The 24,578-nt window shown below is 38.8% G+C and overlaps 1 protein-coding gene across 2 annotated transcripts; it reads left to right on the top strand.

Moving 5' to 3' along the window:
- The first annotated feature begins 220 nt into the window (after window positions 1–220).
- ABCB10 (ATP binding cassette subfamily B member 10) lies at window positions 221–23,935 on the top strand. Of its 2 annotated transcripts, none has more exons than XR_009933064.1 (13): window positions 221–611; window positions 7,803–8,003; window positions 8,340–8,542; window positions 10,189–10,323; window positions 11,649–11,795; window positions 12,557–12,692; window positions 15,118–15,213; window positions 17,632–17,841; window positions 18,106–18,185; window positions 19,927–20,107; window positions 20,199–20,392; window positions 21,884–21,918; window positions 22,760–22,830. XR_009933064.1 is itself a non-coding variant. In XM_062490182.1 (13 exons), the coding sequence occupies exons 1-13, from the start codon at window positions 278–280 to the stop codon at window positions 23,049–23,051; spliced, it is 2,094 nt and encodes a 697-aa protein (XP_062346166.1). In that variant the 5' UTR covers window positions 221–277; the 3' UTR covers window positions 23,052–23,935. The 2 variants fall into 2 exon arrangements, 1 of the variants encoding a protein (XP_062346166.1); XM_062490182.1 differs by having other exon boundaries at window positions 20,349–20,392; window positions 22,760–23,935.
- Window positions 23,936–24,578: the final 643 nt, after the last annotated feature.

Here is a 24,578-nt window from a genome sequence, read left to right as displayed (position 1 = left end):
TCGGCAATCCCGGGCCCCCTCCCGTGCCTTCCCCGGGCCGGGTGGCGGCAGAGGGCGCTGGCCGGGGCGGTCGGGAGGAGGCCGGCAGCCGCGCCCTTATCAGCGCGCCGCAGGCCGGGCCGGGCCCTCGCGGCCGCGGGTTCCCGGCCGCCGGCCCGTGGGCGGCAGCGGCGGCTCGGAGGCGCCTCCTCCCCTTCCTCCTCTTCCTCCTCCCGCCGCAGACCCGCGCGGCGGGGACCTGCGACCGCAGCAACAGCTCGGGTGCCGCGCCGGCCGCATGGCGGGCTACGCGCCGCGCCTGCCCTGGCTGTTGCCGCTGCTGCGGCGGGCGGCACCGCCCCCCTGGGCACGGGCGGCCGCCGGGCTCCGCGCCCCGCCGCTGCCGCTCGGCAGGTGCGGGGCGCACCCCCCGTCTGTGCTGCCGCTGCCGCCGGGCTCCCCGTCCTACCGTCGCCGCCTCCTCCCCGCCGCGGCGGCAGCGGGCGGCGCCCCGCGCTCCCTGAGCACCGCGGCGGGCGCGGAGCCGCCGCGGGGGGCTGCGGGCGCTCCGTCGCGCTTCGAGGCTCGGAAGCTGCTGGCCCTGGCGCACCCCGAGCGCCGGAGACTGACAGGTACCGGGGCCGCCCCGGGGCTTCGCCCGAGCGGGAGGGGGCGGCGGGCGCCCCGCCCGGAGGGGCTGCCGAGGTCGGGGTGCGCGGCCGGAGCGGCCGCCGCCGGGGCGAAGGAGAAGGTCGTGTTTCCCTGGAGAACCGGCCTTGCTGGCAGCATCCCAGCACAGCACGGAATCTTAGAGCGAGCCTTCCATACGTGTGAAAAAACAAAAAACATACATTCTCCCCCCTCTTCTCACTTTGCCATCTCTTAATATGCTGGTTTTTGAAGGGAAGGCAAAAGTTTTGAAAGTTAACAGGGCCCGGTTCCATTCAATGCCTCTGTGCGTGTTCAGCGCTGGCTTCACAATCTGCCTGCAATAAATTTGGGCGCAAGACTGCATTAAATTAAGTAAAAAGGGGAACCTGATGCGTTTTTGTTTTTGTTTTTTGCTTAAAACTTTTTAAGATGATTTGAAATTTGTTTATTTTCTAGTGTCTATCCAGTGAAACCAAAACACTGTGGTTATATAAATTACACCCTTAACACTGATACTTTCAACAGAGTATAAACTAACTTTTCTTGACATTGCTTCTCACGGGTTAATATGATAATAGCTGTTTGTAAGAAAACAATGTCAAATTATTATGTGCTTTGGGTTTTCAAAAGTATCTTTATTGGCAGACAGCGTATGCACTGTCTCATGAGTGAGAGGCCTGTAGTCCTCTGTAGAAATTTAGGTAGTTCCCATGAAATGGGTAAATGGTGTTTGAGAGGAGAGGCGAGGTAGGTAGACACATAAAGAGGTGGTTTGTGGAATACAAAGCACTTTGCACAAGATTTTATTCACAGTGGATATTTACAGAGTTTCATTACATGTTGGTATTATATACCCAGCATAATTTGGATCCAAATGTATGTTTATAGATTTTAGACTACCTGCTGGTTTTACAATGAAGTTTTAAAAGTCTGTGGTTTTCCCATTTAAATTTAATCAAGTATATAAATCAGTTATTTTAAGGCTGACTTTTAGGACCCAAGGCTTCTAAATAACTGTAAATTTAATTTAGTTCACTTTACTGGGCACTCGGTGCAAGCTTGTTTATCACAGGGTATGGTATGTTGGTTTGTAATTATGTTTTAAAATAGAGCAAGATATCATTTGTGCAGTCTGCTGATGGTTTTATCTAAGTAATCAGCTATCACAGTTACTGAAAACCAGCTACATGCAGTTTTGTCTTTTGAGGTAACAAAATGGTCTGGATTAAGGTTTAAAAAAACACTAACACAACATCTTGAAGATATCAAACAACGAGGATGGAAAAAAATGGGAACGTAATAACTGTTTTTAGTTCAGTAGGTCCTCATTCTGGGAGAGGAGTGAATTTATGTGAGATTCTTCTTTACTGACACCCTGCTTAAGGGAGAAGTTGTAGTTAAGTTGTAATTAGGTGGGGTGATGGAAAAGGTAACAGGGAAAATGCTTTTGGTCATTATAGAGTGCACGCAGGACAAATATGGGTAAAATGCATTGTAGGTGGTTGTTGGGAAATTGCATCTACCCATTGTATCTAAAATACATTAAAATATATTGCATTTTGTTTCTATGGCAGCTTTGTACTGAGAAACTGGTCCTTAAAAACATAGTATGTCTGGGTTTTCTCCATTCAAAAAAAAGAGGAAAGTTAATGGTTTCACTATATGAAACAATGAACCAAGGGTAAAACATTTAATTTCTTCTTCAGGTCCATATAACCATTAAGCAAATGCTGTGAGATCTCTTCAGAGGTCTGCAGGTGCTCTTTAGTTCTGTAAGAAGGTTGAGTTCTTCCAGATTTTTTGTGTTTTATAGAGCCAGTGGCTGCTAACATTGGGGAGTAGCAGTACCAGTGTGGAGTGCTGTGTACCTTTTCTGGCATTCCACATGGCACAAGCCGTGATGGTCTGTCTGCTCCTTGCAATTGGAATTCATAGTCACCGAAGGTGAAGTGGTTGCTGTGAGGGCAGTGGAAGACAGTGGGAGCAGAGGATGATTTATGAGGAAGTTGAGCAAGGCTAGCTTCACCTATCTTGGTGTGCTGGGGAAGTGGTGTCAGCTGATGAGGTGCAGGTACAGAGGTGAAGGTGACCCACTCCCCATGTGATTGGCACCAGAGGAGAAGATCCCATCTTGCTCTGTGCAGGACCTCTTCACCATCCAATGGCTCAGGAAGAAGTCATGTGCTCTGCACACAGCACCTCTTGCAGAAGGAACTTCTGACCCTCTGGAAGCTCCTAGGAATGAAAATAAATATATCAAATGTCATACTGTCCAAAATAAAAAAAAAGTGTCAGTGTAATATGTTCCATGTCCAGTTACTTCTGCAGCAGGGTAGAGCTATGAATATATTTTAAATGGGACATGTGTGTTAAATTTTGTGTTTTGCAATTAAAGCGGTTAAAAGACTATTGTACTATGGTACTAAATACTGTGGTGGGAATTCACTCTGTTAGTTACCACAATTTTGTGCAGTGATTAGTAGTTTGTAAATCCGGTAATACCTCCCAGGTTTAGCAAAGGAGAGAAGTAGTTGTAGGAATTCTTTGGCTGGTCTGTTGTAGTCAGGTAAGGTAAACCTGCATCTTCAGTTAAATTCAGTTCCTGGGGAAGAGGACAGGGCTGTTGTTGGAATTATTAAATCCTACTTTGTGTGTGTGAGACCACAAAAATGCCTTTTCAAAATGATCCCTTTTATATCCTCCTGCCTCCTTGTTTTCTCCCCGTGAGAATCTGTCTGCTGCACTTTATCCAAACCACACTCAAAGGAAACAATAGTTGTATTGAATTGTAAAGTAAGCACAAGGAACTCTGAAATTTTTAATCCCATAGCAAAGTGTGCCCTTTCTCTCTATTAAACTTTCTCTGCACCGAGTAAGAAGGTTTGTTTTGTACGCAGGTCTTCTTTAGAGGCATTCAAGAAATGGTATTTCATAAATTTTATTCGGTAATTTTTGGCAAGTTTGTAATAACTGTTTTCCTATGGATTAAAATTTCAATTAAGTCAGAAGACCACTGCTTTATTCATAATCGGATTTTATTTTACTTTAAAATTACACCAGGTGATGCACTTTGGGTTTTTTGAAAGGCAATTCTTGTGGTTTTTAAATCGTAATTCCTATATATGTAGGGGTAAATTACTGAGTGTTTTCTCATGTGCGGTGCACCAATAAAATAAAGGCTAGGCGCTTTTTGTTGTTTTTCCCACTAGTTTTTCTTCTGATTTTGTCAATGTTTGGTATGAAACTTACAAAAGGTCCAAGCAGCCTTGTAGCTTTATCACAGAAAGTTTGTTTTTCTGTGCCTTATTGGTGACAGTTGTATAGTTTAAACTGGTGGGGAACTGTTAACGAAGCTACTTAAGACACATTGCAGAAACAGTAGCTGCTGATCACTGTGATCAGTTCGGTGCTTAGACCTTAATTTCCTTGGGGAGTGTTGTTGCTGCATTATTTGTGTGAACTGTGGAGACAGAAGGAGTAATAGCTAGGTTGGTCTGACATAAACAGTCTTCTATACAAGGTAAAAATGAACAAGTTAAATACTTTATTGTTAAGTGCACGATTAAAAAAAAAAAAAAAAAAAAACAAGCCGTACCTTTCCCCTATAAACCTAGAGTTATTCTGTTACTTTCTAGCATTTTGTGAACTGTATTTTTTTTTTTCTGAGCGCAGTAACACAGTTGTTCTTAACGGTGTAAGGAGGGTGGTTCTAAAATGTTCTTGCATAATAATAGATGTAGTGCAGATGTCATGTATGAATTTACTTGAATACAGAAAGAAAATCACGCAACTCATACCTAACCTAGAACTATTGAGAACATTATTAAGTGCTCACAGTGTACTCTGGAAAAAGATTTTTATCTTGTAGTAAGTATTTGCAGGGTTGATACCTTTGCAGGGTTGATACCCAAAAATATTGTGGACCAGGGTCCACCAAAAGGAAATTAATTTTATTTGTCCAACAAATACAAAATTTACCAGTGCATCTTTCTCCCATAAAAGAACAACTGAAGAGCCCAATCTTCCTGAATGAACGTGATAATGTGATTTGTTTTATTCATCACTCCAAATGCCCTTGAGGAAAGCCAGTCAGTGTTAAGCTTAAATTTTTCCCACATACTAAATAAAACTGCACAGATAACTGGTAAACAATAAGCATTCATTGTTATTGGTAGAAGGATATTTCTCACAATGCAAAGCTTGCTTATGACCCACCAATCCCCCATATTTAAATGAAACCGGTACAATAGCTAAAATATTTCAAGAGGTAACACTCTCAGCTTATGGAACAGTAAACACTAGCTACTATGACCTGTTGCTGGGTTACTGTGCACTGCCAGATGTCATCAGTACCTCATTTTTCTGTCCTTCATCCCTGATTGGGTTGGATGATCTTAATTCATCTGAGGTAAAATCCTTATGTATTTGTCTTCAGAACAGCCCCTCACCAAACAGGCTTGCAAGTATTTTGTCTTTGTGCACTTCTGTGTGCTATACTGGGTGAGAAGGTTGCTCTGGTAAGAACCAGCAAAATTAGAAAAATTCACTGTCTTGGTGTTGCTTTTTGTGTGTAGAAAAGCAATGACTCTTTGGAGTCACTTAATCCACATTCTGAAGAGAGGTTTCTGATACCTCTGCCTGGTTATTGCTTGTAAGCATCATGGTTTATCAGTTGGCAGCCTTGGAAGGAAGCTGCAGGTTTGCTGTCAAGAAGCAAGCCCATGTCAGCCTTAACCAAGTGTGTTGGTCTTAATAGTGATAAAGGCATCACTTTGTGCAGCAATCTGGATTTCTGTGCAAGTAGACTAACAAAATGTTTGCCTAACATTTCCAAGAGGGTTGTTCAGCTGCTGCTGCAGCCAACTTTCCTTGTCATTGCTCCTGTAGCTACTTTGAAGTCCTGGTTTTACAAGTTCTACTGATCTGCCTCACAGTTTCTTTATTGTCATCTCATACAAAAAAAAAAAAATGCTTTAAAAATGAAATTGTGTGTTTTGGAAGCTTTGTTTGATGTAATTTTCTGGGTAACAAAGTAAGCCATGTGAAGCTAATACTATAGAGTTTACGCTGACATTTTTTTTTCTATCAGTAACGACCTTCAGTGTCACTGGAGTGTCTTCATATCTGGTTGCTGAACACACTGAACTCCTCCCTTCAGCCAGTTATCACCATGACAGCTCCTTTGAAGGAGGCGATGCAATGAGTGTTTGCTTGTTCCTATTTTTTCAACTAGTCAACATTTTAAAAGAAACAAAAAAGAGCAGCCAGTTGGCAACTGTACTATTTGCTAGTTGGTCTGCTGGTATAATCAACATGAGAGTTTAAATTGGAGAGCCTTATTTTGCATGAGATTTGTGATTAAATTAATAAAGACGTGTATGTTGCTTAGTTCAGTAGTTTCAGTTTGTTTTTGGTACTAGTATTTGTTCTTCCTTTAGTTAAGGCTGTTGGAACTAATTACAGTGAAATCCATGCTAGTTTGAATGAAGAGAAGCTGAAGATAAATTCAAGCCACTGGACAGAAACATATGGGGAGTTTAGCTATATACTCCTCTTGCTTCTGTGAAGTATCTGCAGTTCATATGTACTGTTCCATCCATAACTGAGAAATTGTCTGGACTAATGGAGATGGAGCTGCCATGCAGTATTGTGTTTATAATCAATGCTTTTGTCCATCTCCAGCTGCCTTGGAGACCAACCAGCTTTTCCTGACAGGAAATAACCTGGGTTTTGTTAGATCTTTTTCCCTGCTGCTTCACAGCTTGAATACACCAGTACTGCCAGCCTGTTAGTAAGGTCATTCATAAATTTTTAGCTAATAAGTAATATCCTTATGAGATGTGTCTATGGCATAGATCAGTAATTTTGCACCAGAAAGTTTTTTACTTTCTCCTCTGTTTCTTATAGTCCCTATAGCTTCAAGTTAAAGATCCAATTCCATGTCTTTCATACACTTGCTGACCTGATTGTAACACAAGTGAAAGATTGCAATCAAATTTTGACTAAGAAGCACAGGCTGCAGCTATGCATTTTTTGTACTCTAAATTCTTCCTTATAAGTACACAGATGTGTTTACACTTCAATTAAAACTGAAACAAAGCTTTTCACATATGTGTGAAGGTAGTAAGAGGCATCAAATCATATGTGTCAGGTGTTATAAATAGTGCTTACAGCAGTGTGCAGTAGGGAAGCTGGCTGCTGTCTTTGTCATAGAAGTCATAAAAGTGATACAAGAAGCTCAGGACTTTCAGCATAGTATATTTTTTTCTTCAAAGGCATTATTTGCTAGTAGTTTTGCAGCAATCCTATGAATGGTTGCTTTAAGTCTGTGGTTGATTCTTGGAAAATGATGCTGTATAAATGTCATTGTTTGTTGTGGTTCAGTGGTTTTCATATCAAGTTTGTTCAGTTTTCAATTAAGATGTGGGTTTTTTTCTAGCTCTCAGCCTTCCAAGCTTGGCTTGCCTTTTTAGAATTAAACTTGTTCTTGGCTCAAAAAAATTCTCTGCAAATTTAAATTCAAAAGGCTAAGTTTTGGTCCAGTGTGATTTTTGTACTTCGTGATACACCTTCAAAAAGCTACACAGGCTGTTCCATGGGTGATCCTGCAACTGGAATTCAAGCAGTCTGCTCATCAGCAAATGTACTTCTAATTAAGATTTACACTATTTTTCTTTTAGACCATCAGTAGTAAAGAGTAAAACAAAATGAATGTTTATAAAATTTATCAGTTAAGAAGAAATCAGATTTGGGTGGGTTTTTTTTTTGGCTTTTGGTTTGTTATCTCAAAAACAGACAACTGGAGGCATCCATACAGTGATAATAATGAATAATAAAACCCAAACCACACAGAAGTTGAAAGTTTGTGTGTGAGAATTTGGTAACTGTTAATGCTCTCTAAGGGCATTCTGTGAAAAGCTAATCTTTTTGGATGGTGCTGTTGAAAATTACACAAGACAAGTGATTCTAGGACTGTGACTGTGTACAGAGGCTTTTCAGAGTATTAAAATGTGCCTTCCCTAAGTTAATTTATACAGTGGCTTAAAATAGAACTGTGTGTTAAAAGAGTGCTGATTATTTCAATTGGCACTTGCAAGCTTTGTAGAAGATTAAAGTGAAAAATCATTTAACTTGTACTATTAACAATCTTCCTTTTTCTTGTTGATTTGCAGCTGCTGTTGGCTTTCTGGCAGTTTCCAGTGTCATTACCATGTCAGCCCCTTTCTTTATGGGGAAAGTTATTGACATTATTTATACAAATCCCAGTGAGGATTTCACTGACAGCCTGACCAGCCTGTGTGCCTTGCTGAGTGGAATCTTTTTATGTGGTGCTGCTGCTAATGCTACTCGTGTCTACCTCATGCAGACTGCAGGTAAAAACAGAAACAAGAGAGTCATCTTGTTTTTTGCATAGTCAGGATATCTAATGATCTTAAATTATTGGCAATGGCCAAGAGATGATTTTGGAATCAGTAGCTTTTTTTAACCAGAGCGAAGGTAAACTAATAGTGCAAAGATAAGTGTGCTGGAATGATTGCTCATTTTTATTTGCTGTTAGGTGAGATCTTAAAGATCTCATCTGACGCGTTGCCAGACTCTCTTCTCTGTAATGTGCCTTATTCAGTGCTCTACAGTCCTGTGATTTTTATATTGTTGGTGTCTGTGTAAAGTCTCTTGTGTCATGCTTGACAGACTTATGGTTTTGACAGGACAAAGAATTGTGAAACGTTTGAGAGCAACCATGTTCTCCTCTATTGTGAAGCAAGAAACGGCCTTCTTCGACAAGACCAGGACAGGAGAGCTGATAAACCGCTTGTCTTCAGATACAGCCCTTTTGGGCCGCTCAGTGACTGAAAACCTTTCAGATGGGCTCAGGGCAGGAGCACAGGCATCTGTGGGGGTTGGAATGATGGTATGGTGGTCTCTTACTTCCTTGACACTTCTTGTCTTTTCACATTTGTGTCAGTTCTGTTAGGTGAGTATGAGTCAGTCCAGGAACAGCTGTGTGCTCTTGGGTACAAGTGTATTTCATTGGTTATCTACAACAGATGCAGAGATTATTTCAATAGGTGATGTGCCTGTAGCCAGCCACTTGATGTTTACTCACAAACAAAATTTGGAGGCTGATGGATTGATATTAACTACCAAAGTTAACCAAAGTTATTGAGCAAAGTTATCGAGCAAAATGTAGTAGGCAAATCACTGAATTCCATTCTTGCTGAAGATACTTAAATCAGTGATAACATTCCCATGGTTGTAGGTAAAATATGGTATGAAGGGCCTCATCATTAATGTCGGTTGATTTTGGTTAAAGCCTAGGTGAGCAAAGGCAGCACTGCATATCTAATTAATGCCAAGGGTTTTTACAAGCATTAGTCTTCTGTTTTAGTCTGTCGATGTAGGAACCTTGTTAATGAAGGCTTCAGTGCAGGGTATCAGTTAATATTCCTTGGTGGTCAGTTGGATTACATGAACATTTGACTTCTCTTGAGGCTTTTATTTGTTTCATTAATTTTTTTTATGCTTATGCATTGGTTGCAATTATCTTAAATGCAAGTGTAGTAATTTCTGCTGTTTACCTGGAGTTAAAAACAGACAGCAAATAGACTCCTCATAAAATTAAGCATCCAGTATTGTCATTATTGCAAACTGTTAAGAGTTTCCACTATGAAGCTTTAAAGCTTTACTGTTTTGTCACTGATAAGAATTGCTGATAAGAATGGCTTTCTGTACTTTTTTACAAAGGGAGTCTAAGGTTTTATCTTGCCATAGATAAAATGAGATAACTTTATATAATGTGTTCTGCTCCAAAATACAGCCATGAGATGGTTGTAAGAGGTGGACTACAAAAGCTTGCCAAGAAAAGAAGGAAGATACTATTATGAAATAATTATAATGCCTCTTAATTATGTTGATTTTGAATATTTCTGGAGATTTTTGTTTTCAATACAGAAAGCAAGTTGAAATTAAAGAACATTAGATCTAATGTTAGTAAATCTTATTAAGAGAACCTCTTTAAGTGCTTTGATGGTGATCATTACAAGCAATAAGTTTTGCAGCAATAAATGAAATACTGTGTTCCACCCATTCGTGGGTGCTAGGGAGTACTGGTGACTCCATCTGTTTGTTTCTCAGTTACCCAGAAGTACTGTATGATATTTCTCTACTCAGAGCTTCTTTATTACACCATCTATTTAATAGTTGTGAAAGCACTTTAGAAACTGTGTAATAGCTTATGTCTTTCAGCATCCCCAAGAGATTTCCTGGTAGGCCTGTTTACTGGCAGGTTAAATGCTTGACTAAAACCACACAGTGAGCCAGTGAGAAAACTAGAAATGAAATCCAGATGGCTTTGTTTATAGTCCTTTGTTCTAACTTCCCAAATGGTGTGGAAGAATGGATATTTTGCCTGGAAAAAAATTAAAACATGATAAATGAAAGCATGGCAGCACTAAATCCCTACTAGTTTTAGAAAAGTAGCAAGGGAAGTTGCACTTAAGTAGTCCAGGGATTATTTTTAAGCTGAATGCTTAACTCTGACAATACCTTTTCTTCTAGTTTTTTGTTTCCCCTAGCCTTGCTGCATTTGTTCTGGGTGTTGTGCCACCCTTGGCTGTCCTGGCTGTGATTTATGGCAGATACTTGCGAAAGCTTACTAAAATGACTCAAGATTCTCTTGCAGAAGCAACACAGGTAACCTTTCTAGTTAACTTTAAAGTTGCTCTAATGTATTTAGGTTAATACCTCTAAAGTTACAGATCTTGTGAAGACAGTTGTGCTATTAGTTCTGACCCTGTAGTTTTGCACCTGAGTAGTATGAAAAGTGAATGTCAGTAACATGCCTCCTTTGTCCATAACAATATAATACAGAGAAACCAGGCCTTGAGAATTTGGAAATGTAAGAAATGACAAGGAGCTTAGGCTCTAGTTTTGTTAGAGCATAAAGAAAAACAGTCTATGAAGTCCTGTGTCAGTGCTGGGTTTGAAAACCACTGTTCTTGGATTATGGTTTTGAGCTCAAAGCTATCAGAAGCATCCTAAATGATGCTTCCTTTGCTAGCAAGTCTTGATGCTTGACCTTACTGTCAGCTGTTGAATGTTTATGGGGCAAGTTTCTTAAACATTTTCCTCAAAGGCTTATGGTGAGGAAACATTATTATAAAGCATAGAAATATAATTAGGAAAGCTGTAGTTAAAATAGTCACACTTGTCATCTGTTACAAACTTAGGATGTCCTTTATAGAACTGTGCAAAAGGAAGGTTAGCCCTCTTCTGTCTTTCTTTCTTCCTCTCTCGGTGGGAAGCTTGTGCCTTTGTAGATAGGGTACGGGTCTTCGTATGAACAAGCAATTGTTGAGTTCCATTCAAATTTTCAGGTTGAATGGGAGATGAAAGGAGGAGAATTATATTTTTGTATCATACTTTTGCTTACAAAAGGGGAACTTGTTCATTCTAAGACCATCAAAATGTCCAATAATAACTTATTGTAATTGGTTACACTTGAGGTATTTTTGTATTAATACTTTGCTGTATAGAAGTTAAAATACCGAGTTGAAATGAGACATTAGCAACTGGGTTAAATTAATTCCTGGCATTGCTTTGATCAAATGAGTAGAATTGTTTTAGGAAATAACTGCAGGCTTTTTTGCATGACTTAGGTTGGAACAGAATATTCCTTATTTTTTCCCTTCTCACATTGCATATTGTGAATAGTAACTTTCCTATGGGTATTATTCACTGTATTTTTTAACCTTACTTTTATATTTCTCTACTAGCACTTAAGACAATCTTGAGGGTTTTTTTAAACTGCCTGGGTATGCAGTTTGCTTTCAACGTAATATAATTTAAAAAAAAAGGCAGTTGGGATGGGGAGAGGAAGGAATGAGAAATTCTCCAGTGCTATCCAAAGATATGAAGATTAGGGAAGTGATATTGGTTTAACTTTCAGACATTCTGTAATGTGAGCATTTCAAATTGTATGTCTCTGTGGATCAGTTTTGTACTTTGCTTCAATGCAGTTAGCTGAAGAGCGTATTGGAAACATCAGAACAGTTCGAGCTTTTGGGCAAGAAGTGGCTGAAATGGAGAAGTACACAAATAAAGTTGATTATGTGCTACAGCTGGCTAAAAAAGAGGCACTAGCTCGGGCAGGCTTCTTTGGAGCAGTAAGTATATTTAATGAAAGGAAGCCAACCATGTTATGCAAAGTGTCAGTTATTTTAAGACTCCTGATGGTACTTAAAAATCTGCAAGTAAATGACTAAGAATAAATTGAACCTACATAAAATTTTGGGAAGACTGGACTTACATCAGTCTAAATTGCTGTGAAACTGCATCTGAAAATGAAACAGTATGATAAAGTCACTTTAAGCCTCTATTTCTGCACCACACCCTATAGCTGTGGTCTACTTATCTGAGGCTACACCTTCTATTCAAGGAATTAAACCAGTGGAAACCTTCCCCTACCCTTAGCATTTAGAGTTTTAGCTCCCCAATGAGAGGAGCGTCAATGCATAGGAGGGTGGGGAGTGCGCAGGTAGGGGAGGGTGGCTTGGCATTTTCCATAACTGCTTGTCTAATGGAATTCTAAAAATGGAAGATAGCTGCAGACTATCAATTCTTCCTTGGTGATGATGGTTGAGAATAATGTTTAGTGTTCCTTTCCACCTTGGGGGAAAAAAATAGCCAAAAAAGGGTTCCTTGTTTTTTGTTTGAAAACTTTTTGTATAGCACAGTGCCCCGGAAGTCTGACTGGCTGTTGGCTGGCTTTACGTTAGATTTGTTTAATTTACCTCAGTCCTCCAAAAGCCTGGATAAACCTATAGGGTGAGAGTTCTTTTCATTACAAGGTGAATTCTGAAACAACATCTTAGAGGATGAAATTTAAGATGTATATGACAAAATCTGCCTTTTCCTTTTTCCTTAGACTGGCCTTTCTGGGAACTTAATTGTCCTCTCAGTGTTGTACAAAGGAGGACTACTAATGGGCAGTGCCTACATGACAGTTGGTGAACTCTCATCTTTCCTAATGTATGCTTTCTGGGTTGGCATAAGCATTGGAGGTATGGAATGGGAAATTAGATTTTCTTCATTTCAAAACATTGCAGTCATTATAGGGGTGGGAGGGAAGGAGCTCTTAAAAAATCTGACTTTCTTAAAAAGTTTTCCAAATTAACTTCTCAAGAAATCATAATTATTCTTTTTTTTTTTTTTTCCTGAAGACATAATGAAAACAATAATGTATAACTTAACATTAGCCTTCTTTTTCCCCAAAAGAAAGGTCAGGTTTTTTCAATGTGTGCATGTAGCAGTATATATTGCTTTAATTTTCTTTAGGTCTAATTTAAGATACTTGCTGTATTGTGTAAAGCAATAAAATATGTGGGTCTATGTTAAGCATACTCTATTTAGAAAAGCATGTAACATTTAGCTGTAATTCAGTATAGAGTGTCCTCAACTGGAAGGGTAAATAAAGGTCCGGCAGAATACTGCACTTGGTGCTAACCTTCTGGTTTTCCTTACTCCTGTCTCCTCCTGGGAGCCCACACTCTGTAATCTACTGGCCCAGCAGCAAGCTGTTCATCTTTTTGACAGATCTGTCTTCATGGCTGCATACAGGCAAAAATGAAGATAAGTTGTTCAGAAGCTCCACAACTTACTGGAAGCATTCTTCTTTAAAATGGGTCTGTTACTTCTGATAGACTTGGAGGGCAATGCAGCTTGCCTGTATTTTTCTAAGACTAGGCCTGATATCATGGGGAGCACAAAGATGAGCTTGAGAGCAAAATTTAACAAGCCTGCTTCCTTGTATATATCAAAATTCCAGTGGCACCCATTCCAACCACCTTTTCTTCTCTGCTTAAGTCACTGAAGTTTGTTCAATGGAGATGTACCTGGCACTTTGAAAATATGGGACAAGCTAATATTAAATAAATGAAGATTAGAAGCACTGCTAAAATATAATTGAATTAACTTTTATTTGCTATTAAAACATATTTAAAAATTCTAGTTCAGATTTTATTGTAGAATATAGTTCTGCACAGAGCTCATTCTCATAGAGACTCTGAAGCAGAGGTGTCTTGGCACAAGAGGCCTGACTTCCTAGAAGCCTACAAGGCATATAAATCTTCCAAGTGCTGAGTCTGCTCTGTATGTCATCAGTACATGTAGGAGTTGATGCAACAACTGTGAAGTTCACTGCATAATCTGTGACTTTGCCCCTCTTTGTTGTAAATTTGCCTGTTTTCTTCCAAACACAGAGCATGGGTTATGAAAAATAAGAACATTTTATAATTTGTATTTGCTGTCCATATTATGTAGTAAGGTTTTTTTATGAGTGGTTGTGAATTTGCAGACCTCAGTGTTTGAGTTTGAAGTTGCTCTGTGAGGCTTACGCCTTCCCCTGCCATGCCCTGCTCTAGGATGTGGTGCTTTGGCTCTTTTTTCCAAGCAGACAGCTTCTCGCCATGGCTAGTGTTGCAAACTTTCAGATAGTCCTCAGCAACAGCATGATGAAACACCCTGCCTACACTTACAGACTTGTGACCTTGAGCTGAGCTTCTTGCTCTGCAAAAATAAACCAGTAAATCCATTGTGTATGTATTTAGATAAACATATTTTTATATGCACCTTGGTTTTTCTGCCCTCCTGAGATAAGTCTTAACATTATGAGCACTTTACAGTGTATGTAAATACACTGTACATACACTTTACAGTGTATGTAAATATGTATTCTGTTGGAATTCAAAGATCATGAAATCAATGTCCTTCTTCTGAAAGGCACCCAAAAATTTAAGGAATTGGACATTTTATATCTATTTTTAGTTCTGTATTGGTTTCTGTGTTTATGTCAGCTGGAAAGCCCTTCAGCCAAGCTACCTCCAAGATGGTTCACACAGCTGCTAAGAGCTGGGACCCTGTACTGTGTACAGGCCTTGTCCTTAGCTTTTGCTTTCTCCAGTACTGTTTGAAGTATTCTGGCATGGGAGACACATTTCTTTCCATTGTCCACTCTCCACACACCTTCTCAGGCATCACTTCAGCCTTAGGTTTTGTGCCCTCTCTCTGCTGTGGCTGACTCAGTCAGGCTACCCTGTATTAGTGTAAATCTCTCTGACAAAGAAGAGCATTCAGAATGCTCTGTTCTACTGAATGATCTGGGAATATAGTTGATTGAATGCAAAGCCAGTTTCCTAAAGTTGGATGCTCTTCTTCCTGACAGGTGAATGAAAAAGGGCATACATAAGCTGAGTATTAACATTTTCTTTTTTTCAGTGTGATTTGTTTTACAGATATAAGAATGGTGAGTAAGGTTTGTTGGCAGCTCTCAAATGAGACTAGATAAGATTTAACACATTTAGCAGTCTGTTGGAATAACAGATCCTCTACACAACTGATCCTTCAGTGCTTCTGCTGAAAAGTATAATGTATCTCTTCTATGTCTTCCATTGCATATGGATGCGTAATACTGTTCTGCTTTTTGTTTAGGTCTAAGTTCCTTTTATTCTGAGCTAATGAAAGGACTTGGTGCTGGTGGACGTCTTTGGGAACTTATTGAAAGGAAGCCCCAACTTCCATTTAATGGTGGGTTCTTGGTTTATTACTGTTTAAAGGTTGATACTCTCTTATGGGTCAGCAGTACTTAAGAAGGGTGTGTGTAACAGTTAAAGGTAGCACCGACTTACATTCTTTTCAAAGAAACTAGATATAGTCATAATTCTTCTGACTTTACCAAAGTATGAAACAGATGACAAAAAATTCCTTTAATAAAAAGTTTTAGAAGCCAAAAGTTTAGCTTAATTAATTACTTTTGATTTATTTATTCTTTATGTAATTCAGAATATGATTTTAGATTATATTACTTTCTACTTTATGTGACAGAGGACATGGTCATTTCTAGGTTTTTGGAATTTTTTGTTGATGTCATGACTACTTCCTCTTGATTCAGCTTTAGAGTGAAAAGAGTGGAAAGAAGAAAAAGGAGAGGAGGGAGGAGCTCTGAGATGGCTGTATCTCGTATTTCCACTGAACAGTTTCCCGTGCTCGTCTCTAATGGCTAAGAAATGATCAGAGACACTTTCAAAACCAGGTGGTTTTCATTAAGAGTATTGCAAGCTTAAACATGTCATACTGTTCCAGTGAAAATCAGCCTATAGTAAGACATGTTGATTTGAATCCTAACCTGCAAACACACAGTTTGAGGCCTTTTAGCAACACATACTAAACTGGGTTCTTGAGTTGTTCTGTCATAGGAATCAGGGACTGAGGCATGACTGGGGAAAAAATGGAACTAAAGGGCAGGGATGATAGGGGGATTTCTGCTTTTGGGGATAGTGTAGATGTGCAGCTGCAGCAGGTGCTGCTTTTGGAGTGATTTGCACCTTTCTCCTCGCATTAATACTACCCACATTTCTTCCCTATTTGAGGAGGGCAAGATTTTATTTTTGCAGAACTCTGGTTGTTGCTGGTGACAGATATCTCAGGAACAAATAATAATGTCTTTTTTCTTGTGTTTAGAATTCAAACAAGAGACAAGTGCATAGCTTTTAGATATTTTTACAGTAATATATAGAGGAAGGACTTGTGGTAGCAGACTTCCTGTATTGCAGTAGATGCAGTGTTTTGGGCCATGGATAGACTGTGCAGTAACTGAAACTGAGACTTAAGATAAGCAATTACTTGCTACTGTAGTAATAACGAGGATTGTGCTGCTAACACAGCATTTAGCAAATACGTTTTCCCAAAAGGAGGTTTACAGGCTACTGTGGAAACATTAAAATGTTTATGTCCATAGGTTAAAGTCAAGGAAGGAATCTGGAATTGTATGTTCTTGCATTTATGCTACTATCATTGAACTGAAAGCCTGGAGAAAAAAATGGAAACCTGAAAAAAAAAAGGAGCAGAACTAGTGAAATCTTGATTGCTACTGATAGGTGTCTTTGTTTCCTATCAACAGTTACTGTTTAACCAAACATTGGCACATGCTACCCTGTGCTGTGGCTGGTTGGGAGTTACTTGTGTGCTCAGTCTGAAAACAATTAACGGTTTGAGCTGTGCTTCTCCAGCACAAACAAACATGACTTGGGTATGGCTCTAGCACTGGCAGTTTTACAAAGTCAGTGGGAACTTCGGCTTTTGGGAATGCAGCCCCACTGTTCAATTAATTTTCTTTGTACGGATATGTGTCACTGGGTTTTAACAGGGCTTGAAGAAATTTTGTTTCTTTGTCTTCACTATTTATCAGCTTTTTCTAGTAATGGTATTAAGACAATTGTTTAAGTCAAACGCTGTGTTCCAGAAAGAAGCTGGTTTTATTTAACTTTGGTAGTTGTTCATTCATGGTGGTTTCATTAATGGAAAATTTCACAAACTGAAATTTTCATTTCAGTGAACTGTTGCCTAAGAGTTAGGCCTCTGATTGGTATTTGAATTTATTAAATATGATTTCCACTGAAAGGCAAAAATAAAAACTTAGCAGCAGCTTTATTCAAATGACAGGAACTGGTCTTGTTCAGAGGAGGGTGCTTCAGGTGACTTCTGTGTCTCGGTGAAAGGGCAGTAAATGATTTGCAATGTTTATCTTTTTGTGTTCTATGGTAATGGGACTTTGGCCTTCACCAATGCCTTTTTATTTCATTGCTCCTAATTGGCAAAGCTTAAATTGCTTATAGTATGTTTGCTAATTCAGATAATTCTGAGAGGTGATTGTTGTTAGTGGTTAGGAATTAGCAAGATGCAAATTTTCCCTCTTGCTGTAGGGTAACCTACAGGTTCAGTGATGGTGAGCAACCTGAAATTGCATTCAGGAACGATTGGTATACCACACTGATTCACTCATGGCTGAAATATAACCACTGTGCTTCTGAATTGTGGCTTGCAGTTATCCATAGATTGAATGTGGAGATCCATACTTCTACTGAGTGTCTGTAAAGCAAGCTCTAGGACGGCTGAGCTAGTTTTTGTTTCTTTTGACATTTCTGTATTTTATTCTTTGTTATACAGAGGGAATCACATTAGGCAAAGACATATTCAGAGGTGCTTTGGAATTCAAAGATGTTGAATTTGCATATCCAACACGTCCAGAATCACCAATTTTCAAAGATTTCAGCCTTTCCATTCCAGCTGGCTCTGTAATGGCTGTGGTTGGCCCAAGTGGTACAGGGAAATCAACAATTGTATCTCTTCTGCTGCGGCTGTATGATCCTATCTCAGGTATGGTTTGTGTGTTGCTCTCATTTGCAACAATTAATTCTTTGCATCTCAGATAAACCTTATAAACAGTTGAGGTTCCCCTGCTTGAGGTCCATGTTTCTTTCTGGGGTGTAGGGTTACCTTGTGCTGGTGCCTGCATAGCTTTGCATTTCTGATCCACCCGTACAGTGTGTGCTTCCCCAGGGGTTGTCGTTCTCAGCTGTTCCTTCACACTCTTTTCAGTATGTGTCAAACACACTTGATTTCACTGTTTCCTAACTTAAGGTACTATCACCGTTGATGGCTTTGATATCCGTCAGTTAAACCCACTGTGGTTGAGGACAAAGATTGGAACAGTAAGTCAGGTAAGGAAGAAGAAAAATCCAAGTGGATGAAATAATTTTTTGATCAACTAGCTTTTCCTCACTTTCCTTCTTTTTAAAAAGACACAGTCTTGCTTCTCAGTGAAATCCTTCCATCTCACCATAACTGCTGTTACACATGCTTTGTTCTAAAACTAAGTATTTAGAGCTAGTTCCAGTACTCTGTAGTCTGTTTTTACATAATCGCAGGGATCCAAAATGTTAGTTTGGAAGAAAAGTGTGCATGTGGAGACTGGAAGGTAAATTGCTGTAAATTGTGTAATTTAAAATGCTTGCTATAATTTGTTGAAGAAAGTAACAAAAATCGTAACACTTAATTACATAAAACACTTATGGAAGTCACACAATCATATTTTACACAGCTATTTAAAAAACTGACCTTCTGTGCTCTGAGTGATTTCCAGGAAAACATAATTCCATAATTATGGTTTCCAGGAAACCATAATTTCCATTAGGAAAGCATGAAAATACAGCACAGTTGGCACTTACTTTTATAATGCCACCTTCCTAGCAACCTTCAGACTCTAAGTCAATGGTGTCTTAAAAATAAACTATTTCATCAATTAAAATGTTTGTTCCCTTGTCTCCCCAGATGCTTCACAGAGCAATTAAGTGTTAGGCTGATGTTCTGGTTAAAAGCATAAGAGTAACTGAGTATTTGCTGCATTTCAAAGCAATTTCTTTATGTAATAATGCCACCAAAAGTTTTTTTGCAAAAATTATTTTCCTGTTGCCATATTAGCACTTTTCTAAATAATCTATTCCATTTATCAGTAGGAGGTCAATACTGGTATTCAAACAACATGACTCTACTTTCTAAACAGACTCACTTACCTTGTTTCAGACATTTTTCTATTGTACATCACTTGTCCTATCTCACAGTTCTCTGTTGCAAGCTTGAATACAAATTAAATGCACATAATACTTTAAAATCTGTGCAGAGGTTAAGAAAAGAATCATCATTGTTGCAAATCATAGAATAGTTTGGGTTGGAAGTGACCTTTAAATGTCATCTAATCCAATCCATCTGCATTGAGGATGGACATCTCCAACTAGATGTGGTTGATCAGAGACCATCCTTGAATGAGCCTGACTTAGAATGTTTCCAAGGATGGGGCATCCACCACCTCTCTGGGCAACCTATTTCAGTGTTTCACCATCTGCATTGTAAAAGTCGTCCTTATGTCTAATCTGAACCAATCTTCCTTTAGTTTAAAACCATCGCCCCTTGTCCTATCACAACAGGCCCTGCTAAAAAATCTGTTTCCATCTTTCTTAGAGCCCCCACTTTAAGTCCTGAAACACCAAAGTCAGGTCTCTCTGGAGCCTTTTCTTCTCCAGGCTGAACAGCCCCATCTCTCTCAGCCTTCCCTCACAGGACAAGTGCTCCATCCCTTCCATTATGATGATAAGTGGCAAAGTGCAAAGGAGGGGCTTTTGATGTTTGAATGTATAGCTCTTCCTAAACTCTTCCTAAAATATTATGAATGGAGAGTTATGTTTAGTCAGTTAAAAGAGCAACTTAATTTTTAATTGGTTTTCACTGTCCATTTTGGTGTTAGGGGAGGAGGTATTTTATTAGTCTTTAATTCAGCTTACATATTCTTTGTATGAATATTGTAAGTGGGGTCTTGTAAGTGGGATTGATGTTATCTGACATAATATATAACACATGCATACAATTACAGATCTACCATATTAGTTATGTGTTTGCATTTGTCAGGAACCAATTCTCTTCTCCTGTTCTATTGCTGAAAATATTGCCTATGGTGCAGAGGATCCTTCTACTGTGACTGAAGAGGAGATTCAGAAAGTTGCTGAAATAGCTAATGCTGCTAGCTTTATCAGAGATTTTCCAAAAGGGTTTGACACTGTAGTTGGAGAAAAAGGCATTTTGCTTTCAGGTACGTCTTTAAGTTGCTTATTTTAAAAAACTGGATATTATTGATTGAGGTAAAAATTCCCTCATTTTTTGTTACCACTTTTTTCTCCAAGCTGTAGCCTACCATAAGGATTAAAAGAGTCCACCTCTCAACTCCATTCCCCACTAAAGTATATAAGCCTAATTCTGCTCAGCCCAGATGTTCAGTTAAAATTACCTGACATCTGTTTTCCTGCTTCAGTTTACTGATTCTTTTCCCCCAGGTGGACAGAAGCAACGAATTGCAATTGCTCGAGCTCTGCTCAAGGTAAGTCAGCACCTAAACTGGTTTATTTAACTACTTCTTGGGGGGAGGCTGGAAGAATCGATTAACAAGAAGGAGGTATTTCAATGGGAGAGGTAGGAAAATACTTTAAAAAGGGACAACTGTATCTTTTATGTTAATGAAGTTTGAAAGGGCTGAGTGGCTTAACTAATGGCAATTTACTAAATGTCCGTGCTTCTTCCTATCTTTCAGCCATGTTTTTTGATAGTTCTTGCCAAGATTGATTTTAAATCATTGTATAATGGCCCATTTCCATAAGATGAGGTCAAGAGTGAAGGAAGACTTCAAGAATGGGGTGCTATTAAAGGCATAAATGACACATCTGTGTTCAGGTCTCTATCATTCATGAGTTAATTTTTCTGCAGTTTACTAGTACTTCAGATGCCTTGTCTTAGCTTTGAGGGATTTTGGACAAGGTGATATTTCAGGCACAGTACAATGTCATGTTTTTCTTCAAAGATTGGTATGGGTCTAGCTTCAGAGCAGGATCTGTGCTGCACACATTTGAGGGGGCTTCTGAGGATCAGAATGACAGAGAGTTTGGCTCAGGGATAGCCACTGGGCCTTGCAGGGAGGCAGTTTGGTGCTGATGCTCAGCTGCAAGTTTTGATCCTTGCTGAACAGTTTGCATTCATGTTAAGCCACACAGGTGTCTGTAGTGTCCTGGCATACCCAGTTCTGCTAGATTAATAGGAATTCCATTATACCAGTTCTCTTTTACTACAAATGCCAAGAAGCTGATTGTATTTCAAGCCATGCATTTTATACGGTTCATGGGATTGAAGAGTTTATGTTGTGGAAGTAAAAAGGTTTTAAAAAATAAATGAGTAGTTGATATACTGGGATAGCTGTGGATGCAGTAGAGTCCCATCTGTCCCAGATAAAGCTTAAAGCTTTTGCTCTCAATTTTATCAAGGAAGTTTGGGTGTGAATTCAGGAGTGAATTCTTCTAAGGGATTTGAATGCTGGCCATTTTTTTTTTTTAATAATCTAACTGGGAGAAGTTCTTAAATGCTATTTCTTAAGTACTGTGTGTTTCATCTGTGAGTGAAATACTGCCTTTTGGTAGGGCTTTGTTACTTTCAGTTATTAAGACAGTTTTATATAGCAGACTGACTGCAAGCAGAGGGTGGCTGAGTCTTTGTGAAAGAGCCACATAAGAATGTAGAACTTTTGACCACAGTGCTGTCAAGAATGCCTTAAAAATCATCTCCCCCTATTTAGTTTGTATATTTCAGATGGTTATCCAGGAATAGTATCCTGCTGTTTTAGTTTGAAAAATTTGAAAATGGAGGAGTGTTGTTTCTGTTTTGTTCTCTTAGCATTTAGATTTCTTAGAATGATGCTCAGTTCTTTTGATGAAGTATGTACTCTTACTTGGAGTTTTAAGCTATATGAATCCTGTTATCTACTGATAAAAATATTCAGATCTTGTTTAGGTGTTATTACAACCAATTTTACTTTCTTTTTCAGAATCCTAAAATTCTTCTGTTAGATGAAGCAACGAGGTAAGAAGAAATAGAAACTTAGAAATTTTGTACCTATAAAACTCAGATTCGGGAACTGTTCTTTCTCTCCTTCTCTCTCTCTCCTCTCTCCTTCTCTCTCTCTCTCCTTTTCTCTCTCCTTTTCTCTCTCCTTTTCTCTCTCCTTTTCTCTCTCCTTTTCTCTCTCCTTCTCTCTCTCCTTCTCTCTCTCCTTCTCTCTCTCCTTCTCTCTCTCCTTCTCTCTCTCCTCTCTCTCCTTCTCTCTCTCCTTCTCTCTCTCCTTCTCTCTCTCCTTCTCTCTCTCCTTCTCTCTCTCTTTCTCTCGCTCCTTCTCTCACTCCTTCTTTCTCTCCATGTCATTACACATTATCTAGCCCCTTACTGCTCTCTACTTAGAAAAAAGAGTGTGCCTTCCAGAATGTGTGATGTGATTAGGACACCTATAATAAAAACTGTTTATGCAAAGCAGAAAGGATAGCTGGTACATTGTGTTTTTTCATGGAGTTAAATTCCTAATATGTAACATGATTTTGAAAAATCTACTTAAAGCTTTTTTGTATCTTTAAACTTGCATCGTAGTATAAAAGAGATCGGGTTATTTTGCAGTGTAACCAATTTTTTTTTTCCACTGACTTAATTTGGTGTTATTTCTCCATGCTTATTTTTGCATATGAGAACATGTAATGCCTGTAACTTGGATGTGAGCACTGACCAAGTTCACGAAACTTTCCTGCAGTTCATCTTCACCACAAATAGAGAGGGTTTGCAGTTTTGGCAAAATAAGCCTGATGCATACAAACCCAACGTGTCTTACAGTAACAAATATCCTCCTCTCTCCCATCCCCACCCCACTTGTTACTAGTGCTTTGGATGCTGAAAATGAGTATCTAGTGCAAGAAGCTCTGGACCGGCTGATGGAAGGGAGGACAGTCCTAATTATTGCTCATCGTCTGTCTACTATTCAAAATGCTGATTTTGTTGCAGTCCTTGGCCAGGGTAAAATTCTTGAATGTGGGAAGCATGAGGAACTACTTGCAAATCCAAATGGACTTTTCAGGAAACTAATGCAGAAACAAGCTTTTCTTCAGAATAATGATACTTTTGTATTAGATTTACAATCCAGAGAAAAGAATATATTAAAAGAAAATGTATGAGACAACGTATGAATAATGGAAACTTAAAAACTACGAAGACTATAACTTATGTTTCAGTTATGTAAAGTAAATGTTATATTTTTCCAAAATGTACAAAGTATTCTTTTGAAACTTAAATGTGTTTAAACTTTTTATTGAAAGCTTTTTAATAACTATTGTAACTTTTAAAAATATCTATCACACTGAGATAATTTCAGTGCATAGATTTTTCTGCTTGTGTTACTTTGAGACTGTCCAGAATCTTGTTTGCTGTATGTATGAAGATGTGCTCCATTCTCAAGTAAGTTCAGTATTTTAAAGGTAATTAAATGACAATCTTATGATTTCATATCATTGTCTCTCTCTTTCCAAGGAACTTACGTGTTTTGTGCTTGTCAGTAGTCTTAAAATGCTGGAATTCAAAAAATGCATGACACTAACACACTCTGAAAGTTCTGTCTGCCTTCCACTGCGCTGTCCTTGCAGTTACCCTTTGTTCCAAAGTGTGATTATGCGTTCTGAACTTGACTGTGATCCCCATCTACAGTTCCTGTAGGGAATTACATATTAAAACACATTTTAGAGAGTATGAAAGCATGAATTGGAGGAAAGCTCTTTAATTAAACGAACAGTTTATTAAACAACCCAACAGAAAAAAGGCAACCAAACAAAAAAACTGATTTTACATAAGGACAAAGGAAGTGTGTTGCTATATGAAGTCACATAAGAAAATGTAAAATTTGCATGTGTTTTCTTCCCTTTTCTATTTTCCCATTTCTTTAGTTTCATTTCCTTTCTAAGATGAAATCCGAAAGAACATGCCCTCCCATATATGTTTTTGTTATTTTTAAAGGCATATGTAAGTTTTATATTGTCAATTAAAATTTCAGTGATAGAAATCATGAGTTTTGCCTAACTACTTTATTATAAACAACTAGTGAACAACCTTCTCAAGGACAACTAGTAAAATAGCAGCACTACATTAATTTCAATAACTGCAGGGGGATGTTTGGCAGTGAAGAGTTTGCCTCATGTTTCTGATTAAAGAGAGAATCTCTGAAGATGCAAAACCCTACAAGGAGATTTTAAAAAGCTAGAAACTTCCCAGACCAGATTAAAACTCTTCCATGCTAAGAAAACTTGTTGCTGGAAGAACTTATTGGCAATAGCTGACATGCCTAGTGCTGAGCAAGCTTAAAATGTTAGTGCCATTAGTGGCATATTGTGGAATATAGTGAAAGTATTAGAGAATTAAAATAAAATTACATCCAGATGTGGGTTTATCTTCAAATAAAATTTGCCTAGAAGCATATGTTGTACTAAAGATATGCAAAAAATACTCCTGACATTAATTTCAATGTTGACTAATAGTTAATGTATTTAGAGGGATTTGCATCTTTAATCCTCACTCATGTAATTTCTCCTTATGTGAGATCCAATGAGCCCCTTGATTCCTGTATTTACACATGTTACAGGAATTACTTGCAGCTGAACGGAATGAGTGTTTCATGTCTTTTGTTCATTAGTTGTTCTGGCAGGTATTGCAGC

Source organism: Cinclus cinclus, chromosome 3, assembly GCF_963662255.1.
Source record: "Cinclus cinclus chromosome 3, bCinCin1.1, whole genome shotgun sequence".
Lineage (NCBI taxonomy): Eukaryota > Metazoa > Chordata > Aves > Passeriformes > Cinclidae > Cinclus > Cinclus cinclus.
The sequence above is the reverse complement of the archived record's forward strand: the minus strand, read 5'-3'. Positions and strand labels throughout refer to the sequence as shown.